Source organism: Anolis sagrei, chromosome 6, assembly GCF_037176765.1.
Source record: "Anolis sagrei isolate rAnoSag1 chromosome 6, rAnoSag1.mat, whole genome shotgun sequence".
In the NCBI taxonomy this organism is placed as follows: domain Eukaryota; kingdom Metazoa; phylum Chordata; class Lepidosauria; order Squamata; family Dactyloidae; genus Anolis; species Anolis sagrei.
In genome coordinates this window covers 22,489,973-22,511,273 of record NC_090026.1, presented here as the reverse complement: position 1 = coordinate 22,511,273, position 21,301 = coordinate 22,489,973, and the positions used below count along the sequence as shown (strand labels likewise).

General features: G+C 46.6%; 1 protein-coding gene across 18 annotated transcripts in view; it reads left to right on the top strand.

The window, feature by feature from the left end:
- Positions 1-4,066: 4,066 nt before the first annotated feature.
- Positions 4,067-21,301, top strand: part of LOC132777953 (voltage-gated potassium channel KCNC1-like) — an 84,000-nt gene continuing 66,765 nt past the window's right edge. For all 18 annotated transcript variants that reach the window (XR_009631725.2, XR_010910141.1, XR_010910140.1 and 15 more), the window contains exons 1-2: positions 4,067-4,414; positions 15,188-16,027. Coding sequence is in view for 7 of the 18 variants with exons in the window: in XM_060780519.2 (XP_060636502.1) it covers positions 15,428-16,027 (600 nt within the window). In the remaining 11 variants the exon portion in view is untranslated. The remainder of the gene's footprint in view (positions 4,415-15,187; positions 16,028-21,301) is intronic.

Here is a 21,301-nt window from a genome sequence, read left to right as displayed (position 1 = left end):
TGTCGGACTACATTCCCCTTACTGTGTAGGTAGTGATGAGGGTTGTAGCACAACTCACCTTCAGAACAGGCTTTCCTGTTTGGCCATGGAAACCCACTGGGTGACCTTGGGCAAGTGGCACTCTCTCAGCCCCATGCAATAGGTTCAATTTAGGATTGCCATAAATGACTTGAATGCATACAACAACCAAGGCAATGTGTGACCCTCCAGGCCTTGTCAGACACTATCTCCCATCATCCTGCATCGTGATCCGCATTTGTTATGGTTTATGGGAACGGTGATGTGACAATTTAGAGTCCACCTTAATACAGACTAATCCAAATCATATTAAGGAAGACAGAGGCATGACAGCAGAATTTCTTTTTTCAGGCTGATGTGTCATATAAAAAGTGCTATTAATGGCACAGGACCATGGATTACTGCTCATCTGTGAACTATGGGGTGCCAGTCTATGATCAGTTTCCAGAGAGCCATTCACACTACAGAGCTGTAACAATATGATTGCATTTTAACTGCCATGGCTGCATCCCATGGGATCCTGAGATTGGCAGGTTAAGGAGAGGCATTTATAAATCTCAGCTAGAATATTTTATGATGCTCTTATTTTAATGGTGTTTTTGTTTTAATAGATTGTTTTGCTTTTATGTTCCGCTAGAATTAGAGGGGACCCATGAAGGCCATCTATTCTGACCCCATTCTGCCATATAGGAGTACACAACTAGAACACACCCAGAAGAGGCCCCTCCAACCTCTATATGGACTTTCGGTCCAATATGTAAACCATCCCAAGTCCCTTCCTGGAAATGGTGGTGGGATATACACTAATAATAATAATAATAATAACCATTATTGCTATTATCATTATTATTATTATTATTATTATTATTATTATTATTATTATTATTACTCCAGTACTTCAATGAACTACAAACCTCAGAATTCCTTGGGTTGAAACTATGGTAGTTAAAGTGGAATCACAGTGCTATGACTGGTTCCAGGAAAGGAAGGAAGGAAGGAAGGAAGGAAGGAAGGAAGGGTTGTACTCAATGGGCACAAATATAATGCTTGTCCCTGGCACATTGGGAAATGACCCCTGCCATATCAGAAACACTGACATAAGGAAGTGTGAATAAGAGACCAATTTCATCCTTGTGTAACACCTGCTCCTCCATCCAATACTGTTATATCCTACAGGTTGGTCTCCTGTAATCAGACACTAGAAAGACTACCTGTTTTGCCTGTTGACAGCAACTGCAGCTATAGTTTGAAAACTAAAATTTCAGCCATCACAAGGGAGGGAATTGTGTGACCTTCCTAATGAGTCAGGCTGCAACTCCCAGCAGTTATTGAATTGTATTGTCGAAGGCTTTCATGGCTGGAATCACTGGGTTGTTGTAGGTTTTTTCGGGCTATATGGCCATGGTCTAGAGGCATTCTCTCCTGACGTTTCGCCTGCATCTATGGCAAGCATCCTCAGAGGTAGTGAGGTCTGTGAGGTCACTACCTCTGAGGATGCTTGCCATAGATGCAGGCGAAACGTCAAGAGAGAATGCCTCTAGACCATGGCCATATAGCCCGAAAAAACCTACAACAACCCAGTTATTGAATTGGGTTGCTGTGAGTTTTCCAGGCTGTATGGCCATGTTCCAGAAGCATTCTCTCCTGACGTTTCACCTACATCTATGGCAGGCATTCTCAGAGGCTGTGAGGTCTGCTAGAAACTAGGCAAGTGAGGTTTATATATCTGTTGATGCCCAGGGTGAAAGAAAGAACTCTTGTCTGTTTGAGGCAAGTGTGAATGTTGCAATTAGCAAGCTTGATTAGCATTTAATGGCCTTGCAGCTTCAAGGCCTGGCTGCTTCCTGTCTGGGGGAATCCTTTGTTGGGAGGTGTTAGCTGATCCTGATTGTTTCTTGTCTGGAATTCCCCTGTTTTCTGAGAGCTGTTCTTTATTTGCAGTCCCGATTTTAAAGTTTTGCTACTTGTTTTTGAATTACAACTCCTAGCATTTTCATCATTAGCCAGCATAACAGATGGTGGAGGATGCTAGGAGATGCAATTCAGTAACATCTGCAGGGATACATAATTCCCCCAACCCTGATCTATGGCCATATGGATAATGTCCAAAAGTGGTACCTTTTAAAAGCTCAGCTTATGTCACCCTGCCTCAAGGGCTTTCCACACAGCTGAATAAAATCCCATATTTTCTGCTTTGAACTGGAATATATGGCAGTGTGGACTCAGATAGCCCAGTTCAGAGCAGATATTGTGGTATTTTCTGCCTTGATATTCTGGTTTATATGGCTGTGTGGAAGGGCCCTGAGCCTTCCCTACGAAGGTACCTTCCAGACATGTTGGCTAGCAAAGCCCTTTGTTCCCAATCTGCACAGATGGGAATTGTAGTCCACAGTGTGTAGAGGATGCACCACTGGGACAAGCTGACCTAATTATGTTTGCAGCAATGTCTGGTTTGGGGATTTTTGTAGTCTGGAAGGAGAAGAAGGTCTCCCCTGCCTGCAAAAGCATTGAAAACAAGAGCACCAAAGTGTCTGTGTGCCTGTGTGCAGGAAGGCAAGGCTGTCCCCTCAAATCCTGCCCTTGGGAAATCCATCCTGAATCAAGACACCATGGTCCCTGCTAAATAATTCCACCTTCCCCGACCTGTCTTAATATAGGCTTCTTTCATGCCTCTCCCACACACTTGGGAGATATTTTTGTAAATTTCATGCTAAATGGGAACTCTTTACCACTGCAGCCAAAGCATCACATCCCCATCTTCCTGTCTGCCTCCCTTCCTTTCAGCTGACTCAAGACCCCCCTCCCCCTTTCCTCAACTCAGTCTCCCATCACTCCTTGTCTTTAAGGTGGCCGCATCCTCTCTCCTTTACCTGTCCTTTTGCCTTGACTTCCCCTTGGGGTTTTTTCTTTGATTTTTAAAGTGGAGATGGGAATGTTTCTTAACTTCTTGCCTAGGAATAAAAACAATGTCCATTCCCCGACTTGTGGTTTCATCTCATCTGGAGTTGACCGAGGGCCCGTCCACACAGCCATATAATTCAGAATATCAAGGCACAAAATCCCACAATACCTGCTTTGTACTGGGATATCTGAATCCACACTGCCATATATTCCAGTGCAAAGAAGAAAACGTGGGATTTTATTCAGCTGTGTGGAAGGGACCTCAGATAACCCAGAGCCCTTCCACACAGCCCTATATCCCAGAATATCAAGGCACAAAATCCCACAATACCTGCTTTGTACTGGGATATATGAGTCCACACTGCCATATATTCCAGTTCAAACCAGAAAATATGGGATTTTATTCAGCTGTGTGGAAGGGGCTTGAATGGCTAGCTTTTTGCAGACCAAATATATGTGTGTGTGTGTATGTGTATAAGGAGCGCAGTGGGTTAAACCACAGAGGTGCTCAGCTTGTTGACCGAAAGGTCTCAGGTTCGAATCTGGGGAGCAGTGTGAGCTTCAACTGTCAGCCCCAGCTTCTGCCAACCTAGCAGTTCAAAAACATGCAAATGTGAGTAGATCAATAGGTACTGCTCCAGCAGGAAGATAACAGAACTCCATGTAGTCATGCCGGCTACATGACCTTGGAGGTGTCTATGGACAACGCCGACTCTTCAACTTAAAAATGGAGATGAGCACCAACCCCCAGTCGGATACGACTGGACTTAATGTCAGGGGGAAACCTTTACCTTTCCTGTGTGTGTGTGTGTGTGTATGTGTACACACAGACACACAACTTCAACAGATGTCCCCAAATGTGCTGCTCCTCCATCACCTTTCCATCTTGATGGAGCCACAGAGGTGAGATGGACAGTTACCTTGAGTGACCCCAAAGGGCATCCAATTGAGCTGCAGTTTCTGGGACCTAGGTGACCTTCCTCGACATCAACTCCTCACCCAAACCTTCCTCCACCCCCCTCCCAAAAAATACCACAGAAGTGCACACAGAAGTCCCAAAATTCCACCTTAAGAGGCAGTGATGTCATCGCAGGGTCCGCAGTACCAGAAGGCGCAGCCTGCATCCGGAGACCAAGGGTGGGGGGGTGGGAAGCAGAGGCTTGCAAGGTGTGTGGGGGGGACAGACCGAGAGACCGACTCCTGTTCATCGACCTCCTGCATCCTCCCTCCATTCCCCCCCATTCCCATCTCCGATCCTCTCTTTTGTTTCTCCTTTCTTTCCTCCTCTAGGGCTTTCCCCATCCCTTGCAGGTGGTGAGAGCATCCTTTTACCCTCCTTTCCATCTCCTTGTCATATTTTTTGGAGGAAAGAGAAGTGGGGGAGATCCCACACACAAAAAAATCTCCACCTGACCCTCTTCTCATCCCTTTCCCTTCCATCCTTTCCTCTCTCAAAAAACAAACAATATTAAGCCAAAGGGGTTGGTTGTAGCAGGTAAGTATGGGCCTTCAGTGGCTACGGTGTTGTGTCTTGGTCTTGTGAAGTGTGTTGATGTGTGTCTTTGTTTCCCTGGCAATGGGGCTGGAAGTGGGGAATGTGGGGTGCCCTATATTACTGAAGCGGGGCAGAGATGGACACGGGAAGGAAGGAGTAGAAGTTTTGAGCATCTTCAGGGTGGACAGTGATCACTTGCATGCTAAGTGGGTGAGTCTGTTTACATGGGTTCCCATCTTCCGCTGGCAAAGATTGAGGCTTTGGTGGCCTTTGGGCGCCTGGATGGAAGGGAGAAGAAGGGCTGTGGATTTGTAGACAACCGTGTGCCATTGCAGCGTGTGAAGGAGCGAGAGAGGGCCTGAAGGAAGGAAGGAAGGAAGGAAGGAAGGAAGGAAGGAAGGAAGGAAGGAAGGATCTGCAGTCTATATAGCCATTTGAAGGTGTCCACTACAACATCCCCAAGGCTGCTGGTGGGGTTGTGCGTGGGCAACCTGTGTGTGACACAGAGAGATTTGGATTGTCTATAGATGACTGGGACTGACACATTATGACTCAGGAAGTCTGTTGTTTGTGTGGTGTGTTTGATTTCAACTGGTGTATGTGCGAAACTAGAGCACCCAAGGGAGCGCACAAGCCAGGGTTGCTCCACAGTGGGCTTCAGGGCACAGGTGCATGAATGAGCTAACGGGCAGCACACGTATGTGTCATCATGTCTTTGTGCGGTGTAAGTGTCTGTGGTGTTGTGTGTGTGTGGTGCGAGCAAAATATCCATTTGTTAGCTGGTGCAGTGAGGCAGAAAACCAGTTGGTTGGTTTGTGGGAGGATGAGATTAGAAACAGAAAGAAACACAACTCCCATGGGGATGGAAAACAAACATGCTGACACACTGACACACAACACAAAAGCATAGAGAGAGAAACCATGGTTCTAGCATGCACAGTTTGCCTGCAAAGGTAGGGAAAGATTTCAACACAAACAACTCGAAGAAGTCAACAGACAGGACAGAGAGGCCCGTGTCCTTGCACGCTCTGCATACCGCTCACTCTCACGCACATGTGCTTACGCTTGCATAATACCTCACCCAAATTCACACACAATGGCAACCCCAAGTTGCTTGCCCTTTTGGCTGTCATGAAACAAAGAGCAATGCTTAAAAGAGCCCAAGACCTTCATAAAGAAAACAAATGCCTGAGGCTAGTTTTGAGGTAGAAAAACTATCTATCTATCTATCTATCTATCTATCTATCTATCTATCTATCCACACACACACACACACCTAAATATTGAAAGGTTATTTTTAAATGATTTTTTGAAAACATATAAATTGACTCAAACTCATTCATTTTATAAACCAGCTTTCGGCTGTTTTGTCTCCCAAAGAATTCGGCAATGAGCATAAATGATAACAATGCTCCATTAATCTCAAATATTTACCCAGATATAAATTTAATTTGATTCAATGGAGGGAGCGTAATCCCAAATGAGTTTGGATGGGTTCGCAGCCTTAAATAATAAAATAAACCCAGCCCGACAGCAGAAAGTACTGCTGAAGGTAGGAAATAAATGCTACCATAGCTTTCTCTTTCCTACAGTTACCATCATCCTTAGACATAGGGTCTTTCCACACAGCCTTATATCCCAGAATATCAAGGCAAAAAATCCCATATCATCTGAGTGGGGATTTAGATAACCCAGTTCAAAGCAGATATTGTGGGATTGTCTGCCTTGATATTCTGGGATATATGGCTGTGTGGAAGGGCCCATCATCTACCAACCATATTTGCTGGAAAGGCCAACCTACTTGAAGGCAATCTTGCTGTGAAAACATGCTCTAGACACTTTATTCATACTTTGTATATCATGATACATACATTTGAGTACCAACATGGCATGGTTATTTATGCATTGGAATATGACTTTGGAGAACAGAGTTCGAATCCCTGCTTAGTCATGAAAACCACTGGGTGATTTTGAGCAAGTTACACATTGTTAGGGCCCTTCTAACCCAGAATATCAAGGAAGACAATCCACAATATCTGTTTCAAACTGGATTATCTGAGTCCACACTTCCATGGAAGGCATGAAGTTGTAGAGCAGGCTTGGGCAAACTTTGGCCCTCCAGGTGTTTTGGACTTCAACTCCCACAATTCCTACCAGCCTACCGGCTGTTAGGAATTGTGGGAGTTGAAGTCCAAAACACCTGGAGGGCCAAAGTTTGCCCAAGCCTGTCCTAAACTATCTTCCTACACACTTACCTGAGATTAAGTTCCACTAAATAGAATAAAACTTACCTATATGTAAGTAAGCATGCAATCATATTGCAACTTTCCCCAAACTAGTGCCCTCCAGATGGGTTAGACTACAACTGCCATCATCCCAGGTCAGCACAGCCAATGGAATCATGCCACAATGCACACATTCTGACAAACAGGATTAGACACATCTTGTCATGTCAGGATGCATACAGCTGGATATTCATACCAATAAAGAGATTCATCTTCAGACAGAGATTTTTGCAGATACACAAAAAAATACACACGGACTCTTATTTACTATCTCCTTCCACAAAGTACCAATGATGTAGTGATACATTTCAAAGTGTAGGTTCTCTTCTGGCAATCATGATAGCTATTTTCCACTTTGAGTCTTGCCTTGGTACGGTAGAAAAGTGGGGTAAAAACCAACTCAAATAAATAAATATAATAATAATAAAGATCTTAAAAATACCCACCAAAAACTTATTTTTGTTCTTAAACATAATCAAACCAAGTTTTAAGAGTGTACTGTTCATCTCAGCTAGGAACAGGTCTTTTGTAAAATGTATGGTTCTTAATGGTCCATTCAAGACCAAACCACTCCCAAATACTTTACATTTTAACTAGGATAGTTCTCAGCAAGTTATTGCTGATGGAAAGGCTATTTCCCCTCTAGCTGGTAAGGATTTAAGTTCAAGGAAAAATGGAAGGGGAGGCACACTGATAATGTCATTATGCGTGGTAATAAAGAAATGTCCGTGTTTCTTCTGATGGCTCAGTGCTAGCTCTGCCATAACCCTGAAAATACACGCTTTCAAATTCATCACAAACTTTCATTCCCATTCTATATAAAGCTGTTTTACAATACAAAGAAATACATTGTCATAAATGCTATTCTCCATTGGTACAAAAGTAGCCAGGCATACATACATAGCTTTGTCCTCTCTTAAAAATCAATTTGAATCTAAATATTTAGCAACAGCAAGCAAGAAAACCAAAAAAATTAATCTCACACTTTAATTTCAAGAAATGGAGCCTAACTTTTCATGCTACCATTTAATTGGTTGTTTGAAGGAAACATTGTTGTATGCCTTCAGGTTATGGTAACCCTATCAAGGGGCTTACCTGGCATTATTATTATTATTATTAGTAGTAGTAGTAGTAGTAGTAGTAGCATTATATTAATTATTATTATTATTATTATTATTATTATTATTATTATTATATAACAACAACAACTTGGGAAGTGTCCGACGTGTGATCAAATACCAAAACCAACATAGTGATCTTGTTTGCTGTGTACTAATCTTGTTATGTATCAAATAATAATAATAATAATAATAATATCAAACTACAAAGACTCTGGCACAAGCCAGTGAAGGTGGTCCCAGTGGTGATCGGCACACTGGGTGCAGTGCCTAATAACTTTGGCCTGCACTTAAAAACAATTGGCACTGACAAAATTACCATCTGTCAGCTGCAAAAGGCCACCCTACTTGGATCTGCCTGCATTATTCACCAATACCTCACACAGTCCTAGACATTTGGGAAGTGTCTGACATGTGACAAAAGCCAGCATAGCGATCCTATTGGCTATGTACTACTCTTGTTGTGTATCAAATAATAATAATAATAATAATAATAATAATAATAATAATAATATCAAACTGCAAAGACTCTGGCACAAACCAGTAAAGGTGGTCCCAATGGTGATCAGAACACCAGATGAAGGCCTAAAGACCTTGGCCTGCACTTAAAAACAATTGGCACTGACAAAATTACCATCTGTCAGCTGCAAAAGGCCACCCTACTTGGATCTGCCTGCATTATTCACTAATACCTCACACAGTCCTAGACATTTGGGAAGTGTCTGACATGTGACAAAAGCCAGCATAGCGATCCTATTGGCTATGTACTACTCTTGTTGTGTATCAAATAATAATAATAATAATAATAATAATAATAATAATAATAATAATATCAAACTGCAAAGACTCTGGCACAAACCAGTAAAGGTGGTCCCAATGGTGATCAGAACACCAGATGAAGGCCTAAAGACCTTGGCCTGCACTTAAAAACAATTGGCGCTGACAAAATTACCATCTGTCAGCTGCAAATGTCAACCCTACTCAGATCTGCATGTGTTAATCACTGATACATCACATGGTCCTAGACACTTGGGAAGCATCCAATGTGTGATCTAATACAAAAGCCAGTATAGTGATCTTGTTTGCTGTGTATTAATCTTGTTGTGTATCAAATAATAATAATAATAATAATAATAATAATAATAATAATAATAATAGCTGGGTTGTTGTAGGTTTTTCCGGGCTATATGGCCATGTTCTAGAGGCATTTTTTCCTGACGTTTTGCCTGCATCTATGGCAAGCATCCTCAGAGGTAGTGAGGGTCACTACCTCAGAGGTAGCGAGAGCCACTACCTCAGAGGTAGTGAGAGTCACTACCTCTGAGGATGCTTGCCATAGATGTAGTTGAAACGTCAGGAGAAAATGCCTCTAGACCATGGCCATAAAGCCCGGAAAAACCTACAACAACCCAGTGATTCTGGCCATGAAAGCCTTCGACAATACAATAATAATAGCAGCAATAGTCCAGAGAGGGTTGTCCTTGCCTCCCTCTGAGGCTGAGAAAATGTGACTTGCCCAAAGTCACCCAGTGGATTTACATGGCAAAGTTTTGAATCTGCTCTCCAGAATCATAATCCAATGCTTAAACCTCTGGCTCTCTTTAGAAAGATCTAAATGCTGCAGGTTATCAGTTGTATATAAATGTAATTGCGTTAAACATTCCATTCTCCAAGTTTTAATGCTGCTTATAAATTGCCTTTCAGAAACCACTAGAGCTTTAAAGCATCCTAATATTAGCTATTTATTTATTACATGTTCTTCCATCCTGGAAGCCACAGCTGCAAAGAAGGCCTCCAGTTCCCCAAGTGATATCTCATCCGAACACTGACCAAATCCCAAATTTCATAACTTCCGCAATATGCGGCTGCATCACGTGCCTTCAGTGCTGTAGCCAGGAGAGACCTAATATAGACAAAAAAAAATATATTTTAAAGAATACAAAGAGAGATAAGATAAATGAGGAAAAAAATGCAGGCAAATTCAGGTCAAGAGAAATTGCTTGAGAATCTATTTTTTCCCCCAAGTGTATTTTAAGTCTCCCATTATGTGCTTGTGCAGAATCCTCCCACACTCTCTCTCTCATACACTAGACTAATCTTCCCTGGTGGGGGTGGGCCCCAGATGTGGTATGGACTATATCATCTCATCACCCTACAGCCGGTTTATGGGTGTTGTAGCCCAACACATCTGGAAGGCATAAGGTTGTAGAGCAGGCCTGGGCAAACCTGGGCCCTCCAGGTGCTTTGGACTTCAACTCCTACCATTCCTAACAGCCTCAGACCCCTTCCTTGTCCCCCTCAGCCGCTTAAGCGGCTGAGGGGGACAAGGAAGGGGTCTGAGGCTGTTAGGAATGGTGGGAGTTGAAGTCCAAAGCACCTGGAGGGCCCAAGTTTGCCCAGGCCTGTTGTAGAGGAAGCAGTGCCAAAGTCTGTTGTTCTCCCTGCTGCCCTTTACTTACTTCTTCATTACACAGCCAAAGAAATAGAATTGATCAGCGCAGACTTGTTCCAGTTTTCTCATCTGCCTCATCCCCAGTCTTGCCAATTTTCTCCGCTTATCACAGACTATTGTATATTCATATACATGCACACATATATACTTAATGACCTTGGTCAACTAGTTAAGAAAGGGGATTAATGATCAAGAGTGCTTCCTCTAACTTAAGTCTGTCTAGGTGTATCGGACCACAACTCCCATCTCCCCCACTATGGCCAGGGGTTGTAGCTCTGCATATTTAGAAGGCGCTAGGTTGAGGAAGAGTGAAGTATGCTACTGGGAGAAGTGGAAAATCACAAAGCAGTGGAGACATGAAGTTGAGAAAAGGTTCAGGAGAAATGGCAGAAAGGGAGGAGATCGTGAAGTAGCCATGGGGAGTGAGAAGTTGAAAAGTAACTATGGGGTGTGTGTGTGGGGGGGGGGGGATTAGTAGCTGAGGAATAGCTATGGAAAATGAAGGGAGGGAAGAGATGAGGAGCCCAAAAGTAGCCAGGGGCACGGTGGAGTAAGAGGTTGAAAAGTGGGGAGAGATCAAGAGCCGAGAAAGATATGGAGAGGGAATGGTTGCTTACCTGTAACCATGTTTCTTTGAGTGGTCACCTGTGAAATTCGCACATATGGCTGTGTGTATTTCACAGGGAGTATGAAGAAGAAGAAGGAATGGTTGCTTACCTGTAACCGTGTTTCTTTGAGTGGTCACCTGTGAAATTTGCACATATGGCTGTGCGCATTTCACAGGGACCACAAAGAAGAAGGTATGGTTGCTTAACTGTTACCATGTTTCTTCGTGTGGTCACCTGTGAAATTCGCACAGCCATATGTGTGTATTTCATGAGGACCATGAAGAAAAAGGAATGGTTGCTTACCTGTAACCGTGTTTCTTTGGGTGGTCACCCGTGAAATTTGCACATAAGGCTGTGTGCATTTCACAGGGACCACAAAGAAGAAGGTATGGTTGCTTACCTGTAACTGTATTTCTTTGAGTGGTCACCCGTGAAATTCGCACAGCCATATGTGCATATTTCACAGGAACCACGAAGAAGAAAGAGAGAGATGAATAGCCATGAGATGGGAGGAGGGAGTGATGAGCTGAAAAGTAGCCATGGGAGTATGTGGGGAGGGGGAGATCAAGGGCTGAAGAATAGTTATGGTGCCTATGGAGGGAGAGAGAGGGGAGGAGTAGGAGCTGAGAAACAGCTATGGAGATGCAGAGTAGAGCACAAGGAATTATGCTTGGAGAGATGGAAAGCTTTCAGGGGCAAATAAGAAGGCATCAGAGGGTTCAGAGAGAAGGTTACAAAGACCTCCAAGTGAATTGAAGGACGGAGATCTTTTGGATCTTTGGGAGGAAAATTAATAAGGGGTGCAGGGAAGGTTCCTGGGGAGAGGCAGAGGACAAATGGAGGGCACTGAAATGCCTGTAAAGCAGAGCTTGGCCAAAAGTCTTCTTTGCACCCTGGAACTGCCTGGACCTTTTGGCTCTGGTGCTGCTGACTGGCAGATTGTGGAGGTTGCACTCCAAAAAGGGGCAGAAGGAAAACCTGAAGGCAGAAAAGTTGGGAAGACCTGGAAAGGGAAGGACACAGAGGAATGGAGATGCTTGGGAAGGGAAAGGGGGCTAGGAGCTTGGAAATGGGGGTTAGAGTGAGCATGGGAAAGGAGAAGCATTGAAAGGGAACAACCACAGGCAAGGCTTTGTTTCTCCTGCACTTGAAGTCCTTGTGTGGAAACTTTTTGGACACTCTCATGCAGACGTAGATGGATGGAAAAGAAGGAAGGGAAAAGAAATAAAGAAAAGAAAAAAGAGAAGAAGGAAGAGGGAAGCAGACAGTGGAAGGAAGGGAAGGAAGAAAAGAAAGAAAGAAGGAAAGGGGGTGAAAATGGTAGATGGATGGAAAAGAAGGAAGGAAGGAAAGAAAGAAAAGAAAAAGAGAGAAGAGGGAAGCAGGTGGTCGAAGGAGGGAAATGAAGGAAGGAAAGAAAGAGAAAGAAGGAAAAGGAAAAGGAAGAGGGAGGGACGCAGACATAGATGGATGGAAAGGAAGGAAGGAAAAAGAAAGAAGGGAAAGAAAGAGGGGGATGCAAAGGGTAAATGGATGGAAAAAAGAAAGAAGAAAAAGAAAGAGGGGAGATGTAGAGGTAGATGGATGGAAAAGAGAAAGAAGGAAAGGAAAAAGAGACTAGGGGGAAGGAGGTGATGGAAAGATGGAAAGAAAGGAAGAGGATAAAGAGAATAGAAGGAAGGAAGCAGAGAGAGGAAAGATTGAAAAGGAAGAAAGTAGGAAAGAGAAAGAATAAAGGAAGGGAAGAAGCAGTGAATGAGAGGGAGGGAGGGCGGGAGGGAGGGAAGGAAGGAGGGAAGAAGGAAGGAAGGAAGGAAGGAAGGAAGGAAGGAAGGAAGGAAGGGGAAGTTGAGTACAGGGGTTCAAAAAGAAAGGGGGGACAGAATGAAAGACTGAGAATATAAGAGAAGAGACTGAGAAAGGGGGAAAGGAGGGAAGAAAGAGAGGAAGATTGGGAGGGAAAGAGGGAAGGATGGGGAGAGGGGAAAGGAAAGGAAACGATGAGGGAGGGAAGCATGCAATGAAGGAATGGAAAGGAGGGAGAGAGGGAGGGAGGGGAAGTTAAGTACGGGAATACAAAAAGAAAGGGGGGACAGATTGAAAGACTGAGAATGGAAGAGAAAGAATGACAGGCTAGAGACTGAGGAAGGGGGAAACGGGGAGAAGAAAGAAAAGAAGATTGAGAGGGCAAGAGGGAAGGAGGGGGAGGCCGGGAGAGAGAGGAAAGGAAAGGATCACGAGAGAGGAAGAATCAGCACACGCCAGCAGGATTCGTGCACCAAACGGGAAAAGAGGGAATGAAGTGGGGACAGTGGCAGAGGACAGAGAGGAGAAAGGAAGGGCTGGGACTGAATGGACGGTGGAGGGCGGTGAAAGGCGGCAGAGGGAGGAAGAATGGGGTCGGAAAGAAAAGAGGAGAGGTGTGAAGCCATGGGGAGACGGGGAGGACAAAGCGAAGGGGGCTAGGAGGAGGACAGAGGAAAAGGAGGGTTGATGGGGAAGGGGGTCTGTGTATGTGTGTGTCCAGTAGTAAAGGGTGCCCTGCAGGGGAGAGTGGGAAGGAAGGGAGATCCAAAGAGCTGCAGGAGGTGGGCTAGGATGAGAGCCCAAGGGGCAACCAAGGAGGTAGGCTTGAATCTCAGCCCAAGGAAGGGAAGTCTGTGTGTGTGTGTGTGTCCAGCAGTAAAGAGTGCGCTGAAAGGGAGAAGAGAGGAGGAGGAAGGGAGATTCAAAGAGCAGGGGGTGGGCTAGGGGGTGGGCTAGGATCTCAGCTAAAGGGGCAACCCAGGAGTTGGGTTAGGATTTCAGCCCAGGGGGCAACCAAGGAGGTGGGCTAGGATCTCAGCCCAAGGAAAGGAAGTCTCTGGGTGTGTGTGCCCAGCAATAAGGGGTGCCCTGAAGGAGAGAAGAGGGGGTGGGGAAGGTAGATCCAAAGAGCTTCAGGAGGTGGGCTAGGATGAGAACCCGAGGGGCAACCAAGGAGGCGGGCTAGGATCTCAGCCCAACGAAGGAAAGTCTATCTGTGTGTGTGTGTGTCCAGCAATAAAGAGTGCCTGAAGGGGAGAGGAAGTGGGGACGGAGGGAGATCCAAAGAGCTGCAGGAGGTGGGCTAGGATGAGAGCCCAAGGGACAACCAAGAAGGTGGGCTAGGATCAGAGAACCCAAGGGGCAACCAAGGAGGTGGGCTAGGATCTCAGCCCAGGGAAGGGAAGTCTATCTTTGTGTGTGTCCAGCAGTAAAGAGTACCCTGAAGGGGAGAAGAGGAGAATGAGAGATCCAAAGAGCTGCAGGAGGTGGGCTAGAATCTTACCTCAAGGAAGGGAAGTCTGTCTGTGTGTCCAGCAGTAAAGGGTGCCCTGAAAGGGAGAGGAAGTGGGTAGGAGGGGAGATCCAAAGAGCTGCAGGAGATGGGCTAGGATGAGAGCCCAGGGGACAACCAAGAAGGTGGGCTAGGATCTCACGCCAAGAAGGGAAGTCTGTGTGTATGTGTGTTCAGGAGGTGGGCAAGGATGAGAACCCAAGGGGCAACCATGGAGGTGGGCTAGGATCTCAGCCCAAGGAAGGGAAGTCTATCTGTGTGTGTGTCCAGCAGTAAAGAGTGCCCTGAAGGGGCGAGGAGAGGAGAAAGAGAGATCCAAAGAGCTGCAGGATGTGGGCTAGGATGAGAGCCCAGGGGACAATCAAGAAGGTGGGTTAGGATCTGTGTGTGTGTGTTCAGGAGGTTGGCTAGGATGAGAGCCCAGGGGACAACCAAGAAGGTGGGCTAGGATCTCACGCCAAGGATGGGAAGTCTATGTGTGTGTGTGTCCAGCAGGAAGAGAATGAGAGATCCAAAGAGCTGCAGGAGGTGGGCTAGAATCTTACCCTAAGGAAGGGACGTCTGTGTGTGTCCAGCAGTAAAGGATGCCCTGAAGGGGAGAGGAAGTGGGAAGTGGGGTGGAAGGGAGATTCAAAGAGCTGCAGGAGGTGGGCTAGGATGAGAGCCCAAGGAAGGGAAGTCTCCGGGTGTGTGTGTCCAGCAATAAAGAGTGCCTTGAAGGGGAAATGAGGGGGTGAGGAGGTGGGCTAGGATCTCAGCCCAAGGGGCAACCAAGGAAGGGAAGGAAATGGGGGGAAAGGCAGTGGAGGGGTCCAAAAGGAAGCCCCAAAGACTTGAAAGTCGTAGCGTGAGGTGGGTGTGTAGGAGAGGGGTGGAGGATCAAGAAAGGGGGCTTAAGAGGGGATAAGGAAGGGGGCAGAGTCGTCCAGGCGTCCAAACTCACCTTCCCGTCCCTCTCTCTCTCTCTCTCTGTCTCTCTCTCCCTTTGCAGACCCTTTGCCGCGGTCTCTCTCTCTCTCTCTTTCTCTCCCTCCCTCCCTCTCTCTCTCTCTCTGCCAACTCCGTCCCCTTTTGCTGCCTCCCTCCCTCCTCCCCCCTCCCTCCCTCGGAAGGGGGCGTGGCCTGTTCGGCGGCGGGCGTGGCCGCGATGGCTCCCGGGCCGCTGATTTGACGCCTGCCAGCCTCGGGGGCGGCGCCTCCGCGGGCGGGCCCGGCCCCGCCGTTGCCCCCGATGCTGAGCTCAGTGTGCGTCTCCTCCTTCCGCGGGCGCAAGTCTGGGAACAAGCCGCCGTCCAAGTCATGTTTGAAAGGGGAGATGGGCCGGAACGAGGACAACGACAAGATCGTCATCAACGTGGGCGGGATCCGGCATGAGACCTACCGCAGCACGCTCAAGACCCTGCCGGGCACGCGGCTCTCCTGGCTCACCGAGCCCGACGCCGCCAGCAACTTCGACTACGACGCCAAGGCCGACGAGTTCTTCTTCGACCGGCACCCGGCCGTCTTCGCCTACGTGCTCAACTACTACCGCACGGGCAAGCTCCACTGCCCGGCCGACGTCTGCGGGCCGCTCTTCGAGGAGGAGCTCGCCTTCTGGGGCATCGACGAGACCGACGTGGAGGCCTGCTGCTGGATGAACTACCGCCAGCACCGCGACGCCGAGGAGGCCCTCGACAGCTTCGAGACCCCCGAGAGCCAGGAGGATGAGGACAGCGGGGACCTCAAGCGCCTCTGCCTCCAGGAGGACGGGCGCTCCCTCGGGTGGTGGGCCGGCATGCAGCCCAAGGTCTGGGCCCTCTTCGAAGACCCCTACTCCTCCAAGTACGCCCGGGTGAGTCGGGGAAGGGGCCCCAGGGGTGCGGACGGGGCGGAGGCAGCACCTCTCCCTTGACTCAGCCACGCCTGGGCTAACTGCCGCCCTCCAGGGCTTTTGGACTACAACTCCCACCATTCCTGGCCTCAGGCCCCTTCCTTTTCCCCCTCAGCCGCTTAAGCGGCTGAGGGGGGAAAGGAAAGGGCCTGAGGCCAGGATGGTGGGAGTTGTAGTCCAAAAGCCCTGTTTTCCCAGGCCTCATCTAATCCCTCTCCCCCTCCATCACCTTCCTCTTTCCTCCATCTCAATGCCTTCCCTTCTTCTCCATCGCTTCCTCAAGCCTTCCTCTTCTCCCCTTATAGGAAATGTTCAAAATCAGGCAGCGATGGCACTTTGCAGAGTCAAGCCAGGGGAAAAAAAGGAGAAATAAGGGGAGAAGGAACATCACATTGAGAAGGATACAACCGGGAAGCAAGGAAAGAAGGAGGAGAAGGAAGGAAGGAAGAAGATGGTTGGGACCAAAAGGAGAATCTCCCTAATGTCTTTCTCCTTCCCCAAAGGGATCCATCTGCCTCCTCTTTTGGTCCCAACCATATGTTCCTTCCTTTTCCTCCTTCCCTCATCTCCTTAAGGTCTTTCTCCTTCCCTGTTGCAGCTGTTTATGAACTGTTGAGATGTGTCTCCAAAGAGAAGGACCCTTCCCTCTCCTCCTTCTAAGGGTGAGAGGGGAACCACAATATGGAGGGATGCTTCTTTCCTTTCCCATCATCTCTTCTAAGGTCTTTCTCCTTCCCCTTTGCAACATGGAGAGATCCTTCTTTCCTTTCCCATCATCTCCTCTAAGGTCTTTCTCTTTCCCCTTTTGCAGCTGTTGATGCACTGTTGGGATGTGTCTTCAAAGGAAGGGACCCTGAAGGTTCTCCCGCCTCCCTTTTGGTCTCAGCTGCCTGGTTCCTTCCTTCTCCTCCTTCCATCATCTCCCTAAACTCTTTCTCCTTCTCCTTTGTGGCCATTAGGGAACTGTTGGGATGTGTCCCCAAAGGAAGGGATGACAGGGTTGTTGTAGGGTTTTCGGGCTATATGGCCATATTCTAGAAGCATTCTCTTCTGAGAATGACAAAGTGTCATCCTCAGAATGACACTTTGCAAAGTCAAGCCTGGAAAAAAGGGGCAAATAAGGGGGCAAGAAACATAACATTGTGAAGGAGACAACCAGGAAGCCAGGGAAGAAGGGTGAGAGGAGAACCGTATGGAGGGATGATTTTTATAACAGAGAAAGGAACAATTGGGAAGCAAGGGAAGAAGGGAGATAGGAGAACCACAGTATGGAGGGATGCTTCCTTTCTTTCCCATCATCTCCCTAAGGTCTTTCTCCTTCCCCTTTGCAACTGTTCATGCACTGTTGGGATGTGTCTTCCCTTTCCTCCTCCCCTTTTGGTCTCAGCTGTCTGGTTCCTTCCTTCTCCTCTTTCCACCATCTCCTTAAAGTCTTTCTCCTTCTTCTTTGTGGCTATTAGGGAACTGTTGGGATGTCCCCCCAAAGGAAGGGATGACACTTTGCAAAGTCAAGCCATGAAAAAAAGGACAAATAAGGGGAGAAGGAACATAACATTAAGAAGGAGAAAACCGGGAAGCCAGGAAAGAAGGGTGATAGGAGAACCACAGTATGGAGGGATGCTTCTTATAACATAGAGAAGGAGACAACTGGGAAGCCAGGGAAGAAGGTTGATAGGAGAACCACAGTATGGAGGGATGCATTTTTCTTTCAATCATCTCCCCTAAGGTCTTTCTCCTTCTCCTTTGCAGCTGTTAAGGAACTGTTGGGATGTGTCTTCAAAGGAAGGGAAACTTTCTGCCTTCCCTTTTGGTCCCAACTGTCTGGTTCCTTCTGTCGTCCCCATAAGGTCTTTCTCCTTCTCCAGAGGGACCCTTCCGCCTCCCCTTTTGGTGCCTTCCTTCTCCTCCTTCCATCATCTTCGTAAGGTCTTTCACCTTCCTCTTTGCAGCTGTTCATGAACTGTTGGGATGTGTCTCCAAAGAGAAGGAGCCTTTCACCTCCCTTTTTGGTCCCAACTGTCTCCTCCTTCCATCATCTCCCTAAGGTCTTTGTAATTCCCCAAAGGGACCCTTCCACTTCTCCTTTTGGTCCCAACCGTCTTCTTCCTTCCTTTTCCTCCTTCTATCATCTCCTTAAGGTCTTTCTCTTTCCCCTTTGCAGCTATTAAGGAACTGTTGGGATGTGTCTCCAAAGGAAGGGAACCTTTCCGTCCCCTTTTGGTCCCAACCATCTCATTTCTTCCATCATCTCCCCAAGATCTTTCTCCTTGGATGTGTCTCTGAAAGAAAGGACCCTTCTGCCTCTCCTTTTGGTCCCAACCATTGCTTCCTTCCTTCTCCTCCGTCCATCATCTCCCCAAGCTCTTTCTTCTTCCTCTCTGCAGCTGTTAATGTTGGGATGTGTCTCCAAAGGAAGGGACCCTTCCACCTCCCCTTTTGGTCCCAGCCATCTCATTCCTTCCATCATCTCCCTAAGGTCTTTCTCCTTTGCAGCTATTAGGGAACTATTGGGATGTGTCTCCAAAGAAAGGGACCCTTCTGCCTCCCCAACTGTCTCCTTCTTTCATCATCTCCCTAAGGTCTTTCTCCTTTCCAGTTGCAGCTGTTAATGAACTGTTGGGATGTGTCTCCAAAAGAACGGACCCTTTCGCCTCCCCTTTTTATCCCAACCATCTGGTTCCTTCCTTCTCCTACTTCCATCATCTCCTGAGGGTCTTTCTCCTTCTCCTTTTGTAGCTATCAGGGAACTGCTGGGATGTGTCTCCAAAGGAAGGGACCCTTCCACCTCCCCCTTTGGTCCCAACCAGCTCATTCCTTCCATCATCTCCCTAAGGTCCTTTTCCTTCTCATTTGCAGCTGTTAGGCAACTGTTAGGATCAAGCCGAAAAGAAATGGGGAAAAGGGGAGAAGGAGCATTTCATGGGTCACTGCTCCAAGGCCAAGAGCCCTTCCACGTAGCCATTTAATATGTGTAATATCAAGGCAGAAAATTCCACAATCTTTGCTTTGAACTGGGTTATTTGAGTCTACACTGCCATATATTCCAGTTCAAAGCAGATAATGTGGGATTTTATTTTATTTATTCAGCTATGTGGAAGAGGCCAAAGATGCCGGCGAAGGCTCAAACTGTCTCCTTTCTTTCCTCTTCCTCTCTATCATCTCCCTAAAGTCTTCCTCCTTCCCCTTTGCAGTTGCTAGTGAAATGTTAGACAACCAGGGATGATAGAAGAGCAAGGATACGGAAGGAAAGAAGGGAACAGGAGAATAGGAGAAGAACGATATAAGGGGGATTTTTTTAAATTCGTTCCCATCATCTTCATAAGATTTTCCCCTTCATAGGTGTTAGGGGACTGTTTGGATCACCGCCCAGTGGCACTTTGTAAAGTGGAAGCAGTTAACCAGGGAAATAAGGGAGAAGGAGCATTTCATGGGTCTCTGCCCCAGAGGATTGCAAACTTAGAAGATTGATAGATGAGGAGGCAACCGAGGAAACAGGATAGCACTGATTTAGGGCCATTCTTTGTCTCTCCCCATCATCCACGTTTATTAGTAGGTTGTGATGATCACAGTGAATTGTTATTATCACAGAGCTTGCAAAGTCAAGGCAGAAAACTGAGGGGGGAAAAGGGAGAAGGGACATTTCATGGGTTTCTTCCCAGAGGAGAAGGCTGGGGAAGCAAGAGAAGGATGATAGGAGAACACCAATATGGAGGGAAAGAAGTGAGCAGGAGAATTACACAGGAAGACCTTCCTTCCCTCTGTATCATGCCTGGAAGGTCTTCTTCCTCTTTAGTAAATTGTTAGGATCAGAAACTAGGTAGTACCTATCAAGTCAAGAAACCCAGGGGAAAAGGGAGAAGGAACATTTTATGGGTCTCTGCCCTGAGAGGATTGCAAACCTAGAAGACGGATAGAGGAAGAGACAACAGGGAAGCAGGGAAAAGATAATAAAACAAGGGCATAGGAAGAAATTCCTTCCCTCCCCATCATCTCCATATGGTTTTTTTAGTAGTACTGTAGTCCTTCTTTCTAAGGAATAGTCCTTCCCCTTTGCAGCAAATAGTATCTTGTAATGATCGCACTTAACTGTTAATGATTACAGGCCGGTGACATCTTGCAAATTAAACTCAGCAAACAAAAAAAAGATATTATTATTATGATTATTTTTGCCCCTAGGAGTTGGCAAACCTATAAGGCTGGAGGAGACATCAGGGGAAAGTATAGGATGTGGAGGAAATCAGATTATAAGAGTAAATAATAAGCAAAGCAAAAACATTGAAATAGGTTTTAGAAAGACCATGGCAAATGGGTCTCTGCCCCTAGTAACTTATGCATCTAAATGTGGGTGGAAGAGGAGAGAAATAAGTACAGGCATATTTAAGATCATAACACATGCCCACTTAGCTAAAAGTGAATCCAACAGATTTCAGTGGGATGTAATCCCAAATCAAATATGCATAGAGTTGATTGCCAGCTTGGTCTTTGATATAAGAATAGTGAAGGGCACCCAGTGAATCAAACCATCAATCCATTGGGTCCCAGACTGTTTCTTTGACTGGGGACAGGTCTCGGGGGTCTCAGGAAGGGAAGGATCTCTTGCACACACATACATATACATTTCTTTTATTTTTAATAACTGGAGATGCCAGGGGTTGAACCTGGGAGCTTTTGCCTGCAAATATATATTTTCTGCTGCTAAGCTATAGTTTTTCCATCCACACACACACACACACCCCCCAAAAGTATATAAAATGCTTTAAAAATATTCCTACTTCTATATGCAGTTGAATTTTAACTTTATCCAAAAGCAGGCCCTCTCACAACTTTATTGTGAACCTTGAGTCCCTTCCTAAAGAAATCTCTTCCTTCTTCCCTTGCACCACACTGATGGATGCAGAAATGGCAGTCTTGGGAGAAGCGGAGCAAGGAGGTGGGCTAGAAAATGATGCATTAAAAGGAGCAGGGGCCAGAGGACTGTGAAAAGAGATGCATTGTGAGGATGTGTGAGGCGCCTTCGTGTGAAATGCTTAAGGGACAATGGCACAGGGTACATACTGGCACACAGGGAATGATTGGCAAGAGCCTTGGTAACCATAAAACCAAGTGCAAAGGCAGATATGTATCTGGCCCAGGGTGCAGGGAGATGTATAGGAAGGGTGATAAAAGTCAGTGTGATAGGACTAGGAAGGAACGTGTGTGTGGGGGAGATGTGATTGAAGGACTGAGGGCACCGGT